This window comes from Miniopterus natalensis, chromosome 2, assembly GCF_054644295.1.
Source record: "Miniopterus natalensis isolate mMinNat1 chromosome 2, mMinNat1.hap1, whole genome shotgun sequence".
Lineage (NCBI taxonomy): Eukaryota > Metazoa > Chordata > Mammalia > Chiroptera > Miniopteridae > Miniopterus > Miniopterus natalensis.
The window spans coordinates 119,866,847-119,872,846 of record NC_142082.1 but is presented as its reverse complement, the minus strand read 5'-3'; the positions used below and the strand labels follow the sequence as shown (position 1 = coordinate 119,872,846).

At 38.2% G+C, this 6,000-nt stretch overlaps 1 protein-coding gene across 1 annotated transcript in view; it reads left to right on the top strand.

Annotated features, from left to right (window-relative positions):
• The first annotated feature begins 425 nt into the window (after window positions 1-425).
• Window positions 426-6,000, top strand: part of PTPRQ (protein tyrosine phosphatase receptor type Q) — a 237,961-nt gene continuing 232,386 nt past the window's right edge. The window contains exons 1-6 of the mRNA XM_087814520.1: window positions 426-552; window positions 1,537-1,584; window positions 2,588-2,725; window positions 3,137-3,272; window positions 3,983-4,240; window positions 5,650-5,864. Coding sequence (XP_087670646.1) covers window positions 1,537-1,584; window positions 2,588-2,725; window positions 3,137-3,272; window positions 3,983-4,240; window positions 5,650-5,864 — 795 coding nt within the window. The 5' untranslated portion in view covers window positions 426-552. The remainder of the gene's footprint in view (window positions 553-1,536; window positions 1,585-2,587; window positions 2,726-3,136; window positions 3,273-3,982; window positions 4,241-5,649; window positions 5,865-6,000) is intronic.

The window sequence follows — 6,000 nt, the reverse complement described above, 5'->3', positions numbered from 1 at the left end:
GGAGAAAACCCGGCGGGAAGAGCTGAGCAAAAGGGGGGCGGCAGCGGGCAGGCGCGCCTCGAGGGGCGCTGCGCCCCCGTCTCCTGCTCGCCCCGCGCCCCGCCCCCCGCCGCCGCCCCGCCGCCGCCCCCCGCCGCCGCCGCGCCCCCCCCCGCCGCGCCCCCCGCCGCCGCCCCCCCGCCGCGCCCCGCGCCCCCTGCCGCCCCTGCGTCTCCGGGACGGGTCACCGGGGGCAGCGCTCGGAGCGCGAAACTCGCCGAGCGCGGGCGGTGCGGCTCGGGGTCCGGCCCGGGGTGTCCCGGGGGGTTGCAGGCGCGCCCGGCGCCCGCAGGCTCCCCGGCTGCGCACCCCGCGCGCTTCGCCTCCCAGGTCTCGCCTCTTCCCGCCTAATCCCGCAGGCCAACCCTTCTTGACCCCCGCCCCGCCCCCGGGTCCTTCCTTTAGGCGCCGCCTCTCGCCAGGGGTTACACGTCGTCTCCTGCGGACTCTTTTCTAAAACAGGGCGCCCGGGACCAGCTGCCGTCCACCTTCCGCCGCCGGGACGCAAACCCCGTGAGTCTCAGCTGGGCTGGCGCGGGGGCGGGGACGGGGACGCGAAGGGCGGGCGCGGGGCGCTCTCCCCGCGGCGCACCGGCTCTGGGGCGGGGGTGACGCCGCGGGGAGGGCGCTGGGCTGGGCGAAGGGCGCGGGGCTCGAGCTGTCGGTGTTGTGGGGTCTGTGGATTGAGTGAGCAGGGATTTCTTTTTAACTGGGTTCATTTTATCCGAGGTGAACGCCTGCGTGATAAAAACGAAGGGGAATCTTGTAGGAAGAAACTTGCTTTAGAGCGGGCTTTAGAGGGCTTTGAAATTGATCCCTGGTACCTGTTTACCACTAAAATGGCATTTTTCAGTTTTAGAAATATATATTTTCAATATAGGGTTGTTGTGTGTGGGGTTTTTTTTTTTGGTTTTTATATCTTAAATTGAATGCAAAAAAGTTCTTAAGTCCCCAGGGACTCTAGGTTTCTAGGAAAAGTTACACAAGCTTTTTAGATAAAAAGATTTAAAAAATAAATTGAAACAGATTTTGAATATTTTTTCCCATTGAAGCTGCAGTTTCATCAATAGTAGACAAGTATTTTTCATGGCGGTAAAATGTGAGGAATTGGTTCCCACGAAGAAGCAGTGTGTAGGGGTTCGAGATTTCCATCAATTAAGGTTAAACAGTTTCACACATTGCAATGTAATTTTGTGTAATTGCCTGATAATTCATTTTCTTTCTAACACCTCCTTTATACTTAATTATAGAAGCTTCTGGAAGTAAGTTATTTTTGTAGTTGATGTTTCTAATTTTATTAGGCGGAGAGTGTCATGCAGCGCCTACTCTTGAATGCCCTAATGTTCAGTCGCATGAGCAGTCAGTCTAAATCGAAAAGTCATGACATGAAAGTGATACAAACACACACACATACATCACATGAAGAATGTCCAATAGTTTAGTATCAAATCTAAAAATATACATGTTTAATTGAACTGACTATACTTTATTTTCCAGATGGAGAAATCAATTATTCTACTGTTCTGGATACAATATGTTGTTAAGGTAAGACATTTTTGAACGTGTCCCTTTCTGAAAAATTAGTTAATGGGCAGGATGCTATTGCATTGAGTCTGTCCGCTTTGGAAAATAAAGGGTATGTTGAAGAGAAATAGCACTAAGTATTAGGTTTATTACCTAAGGAAACTTTCTTGCTACGTTCTGCACAAATTTGTGCATATAGATAGCATCTGTCTCTACTGCTTACAAATTGTATTGGGGATAATCAGTGGGGAGAAAGAGAAGAATATGGTAAAAGACATGGTATGGTGATTCATCTTAAGGATATTTTCGGTAGGATTTTTGATAAATATAAAATATATTATTCTCCTGAGAGTTGAACTAACTAACTAACTAACTAACTCTCTAACTCTCTCTCTTTCTCTCTCTCTCTCTCTCTCTCTCTCTCTCTCTCTCTCTCTCTCTCTCTGTGTGTGTGTGTGTGTGTGTGTGTGTGTGTGATGTAGGAAACAAAAGGTCTCTGATCATGTGGTCTAACTATTTTTGCCTCAGTTGGTAACATTTTCTTTACCTCTAAATGACCAAGACTCTAAACTGGCTGAGTCAAACATTTTGCACTCAAACTTATTTTCATTGTGAATGTATTATCAAGAATGTCTGTGTAGTGATTTAATTTTGTAGCCAGTACCATCAAGGCACACAGTTGAGATACCAGGAGGGTGTGCTGTGTTTTTCCTGTGACTTTGAGTTTCTTCAGACTCTCCTGAACCTGGGAACATGGTGTCTTCTAGTTTGAGAAACATGGATCTTAAATTTCCTTACTCTTATTTTACTTACTTACCTTTCTTAAGTTATTCTCAAAATCATGTTTACAAATAGAGTATCCAATGAATGTTATTTAACTTATGTATAAAAATCAATATTGCTGAAATATTTTTCAGTTATAATTTGGCATATTTAGGTTTCATTTTTATAAATTTATTTATAAAATATTAACCAAGAATGCATTTTTATTATTTTTTACTATTACTTTTCTTTCCCATTTCAGACCTCAAAAAGTTTTCATTATATACCAATAAGTAAACAAACAACAACAATTTTTGTTGAATGGGAAGAATTTCCTAAGGGAGGAAGTCCTGAATTTTATTTTTTAAAATACCAACTTGTTAATAATTTTGCTCAAAAAGTAAGGCATCTTTTTGTTTGTTTATTTGTTTGTTTGGCTCTGATGAAAAGTAAGCAGAATGTAAATGTGTTATAACTAAAAGCCATATCAGAAATTAGGAACTTAGTAGTTATTGTGACTTCTTTTATTTTATTAATACACAAAATGGTAGCATTTTATGAAGTACCTTCAATAAGTAGTTGATCAAAATAATATTTAATGTTTTCATAGGAATGATTATGTATTTTCCTTTTTAGAATTTGTATACTATAGAGAATAGTTAATTAAAAGGTAACACTTTATGTAAAAATAAATATTCCATATTAGAAAAAAACTTTTTTTATGAAGGAGATATACAAAAGTCAAACTTTTAATGTATCTGACACAGAGTTAGTAAACTTTTCTTAAGCAGATGTATCTCATTATTTACAGAATGTCAAAAACATTCCTGCAGACCCACAAAAACCTCCAAAATCAATGATAACACTAGAAGAAAATGAAGACTATCACATCATTATACAATCAGTAAAATATGGACAAATTTTAAGTGAAAAGTCATTTCAAACCCGTAAGTAATACATATATATTGTTTGGTATATTACCTAATTATAAAAGGGAAAATGCTAGATAATTTGAATCTTATGATGATTAACAGGTATGTGATAGTAGTTGAAAATCACATCATGATAGTAATATTCTGTTCTTTAATTATAATGTAAATTTCAATATTTAAAGAAATTCATTAATTAAGAATAACATTTTCAGTTTTGACAGTTAATGTGTGATAATATAAATATAGGTATAGTGAAAATGTTACACATAATTCAGATTATTCTAAATATATAATGCAGATTTGTAACCTAATTCATTCATTCTAAATAGGGTACAAGAAACTCCCATATAGTCTAGAAAAATATATTTTTAAAATTCACTTCTAGTGAATTTTTAAAATATGTTTTTACTGATTTCAGAGACAGAGGAAGGAAGAGGGAGAGAGAAACGTCAGCGATGATAGAGTCATTGATCTGCTGCCTCCTGCACACCCATGCTGGGGACAGAGCCCACAACCTGGGCATGTGCCCTGACCGGGAATCAAACCGTGACCTCCTGGTTCAGGGGGTCAGTGCTCAACCACTGAGGCACCATGGCCAGGCTAGAAAATATTTTATAGTTAGATAATGCTTTCCCACCATGGGTAATCTTTTGTAATTCAATATTCTTTGTGTTTCATTCCATTTTATATGAAAAACATACTAATTATTCATTCTGATTTTTTAGGTGGAATCTCAAGTAAAAGTGTTGAAACAGTAGCAACAAGTACGAGTGTTTCTTTTAACTGGAGTGTGCTATCTTCCAAGGACGTTTCAGTGTCAATATCTCTTAATAATTCTTCACAGATTATGGAAAATAATGTCATGACTTACGAGTGGGATGATTTGGAACCTGCCACCTTATATGCTTTTACTTTTGTGTTTAAGCAGTTGCATTTGGATTTTATAATTATACTTCAGAGACTGGATGTTCAAGTTGAAACAGGTGTATAGATATTTGGTTCATTATTAATCAATATATTTATTATATATTTTGTAGATAACTTTGCAGTTATATTTGTTCTTTTATAAAGTGATCCAAGCTAGTATTAACCACTATAAACTACTTGTAAATGAATTAGCCTAGTCCCCTTTCCAAATGATATCATTGTGTATTTGACTGATCTAGTGAACAAGCTGGATTTAGTGGAGTAAGGTAAGATTCAACTTTATTTTCCTTCTACCACTTCTTTTAAATTGAACCAAGTGGGTTCTTTCTCTCTCTCTATCTCTCTCTGTCTCTCTCTGTCTCTCTCTCTTTCTCTTTCTCTGCCTCTCTCTCAGCTCTAGCAATGGTTCATATAGATTCCATAGCTTTTTAGGTGACTTTAAAATATCAGTGAACACACACATTTTCAAGTATGAAAAGAGCCATTACAATCTAATTTAAACTTTTCCATTACTCATCACTAATTGGACACAACCAAACTTCAGAATACTGCAAGAAGAAAGGGAATGTGTTCAATTTTTGTGTGTCTTCCTGGTTCCATTTCCTTCCCCACATGGTGGGAAAAAATATGAGAACAAAACAGAGTCATAAATAGCTAATGAGAGCAATACATTCACTGTGATGGGCTAAGAGTCCCATTTTAATACTCTCCCTAGGAGTAAGCAATGAACCACAAAGCATGCTTACAAATGAAGTGAAAAAAACGCTGAAATAGTAAGAAAACGACAGTAAAGTAATTAAAGCATCCCCTCTCCCAATCCTCCTTCTTGCTTGGTGAAAAAAGAAGACAATGGTTTCTTCAAAAGATCCTTCTCACATCTTCCTGATGTGGGTTGAGGCACCATTGGAGCGTCAACGAGAATGAAAGTACTATATGTACCCTGACACTCTGACATATTCCTCAGTCTCTCTGTGGTGTGCAGTCTTGGAGAAAAATGCCGAGCAGCCATTCCAGATTTTCTGGAAGGTGAACCCATTTGAAGAAGCAGAGAACAGAATTCTTAGCAAGCACTATGTCTAGTTCTCTAAAATAAAAAGGAACCTAAAATATACTTAAATAGTTTCTACCAGTATAAAGAGCAAGGGACAGAAAGTCAATCTAAAGTGACTTAGAAAAAGGAAAAACATCTGTAGTTTTGTTTTAATTAAGTTATAATTGGACAATAACTCTGCATAATTAACTTTTACAGCTACTTAAAAAACTATTTTAATTGGTAATAATTCACTTACTGCTTGAATAGTAGCAGCTTTAGCACTTTTATTGGTTTGGGAGAAATATGGAGCAACTGCACTATTAATAGTATGAAATTTTCACAATTAACTTCCTTAGGTGTTAAGGAAGGAAATTAATTTTGAAATGTTATATTACTGAATTCATCTTTAATAAAGCATTTTTCTTTTGGTAGGTTCATGTTCACAAGGATGGGTAGCATTAAAAAATAACTGTTACAGAATTAGCAGAGAGAGTAAACCATGGAATATAGCCCAGCATCGCTGTAAGTTACCCTTGAATTCTGCACGCCTCCTAGATATAAAAAATGAAGAGGAAAAAAAATTTATATTTTCGCACCTCAGGTCAAAGAATCAAATAATATTATGGACTGGTCTTAAGGATGTGAAGGTCAGTAAATGTAAAGATGTGCACATATCGTGTTAAACAAACCGTTTATGTCCATTTATTCAGTAATTTTTTTCTTTATTCCTTCATTCAATAAATATTTATTGAGTATTTACTATGAGTCACACACTTTTTCTTT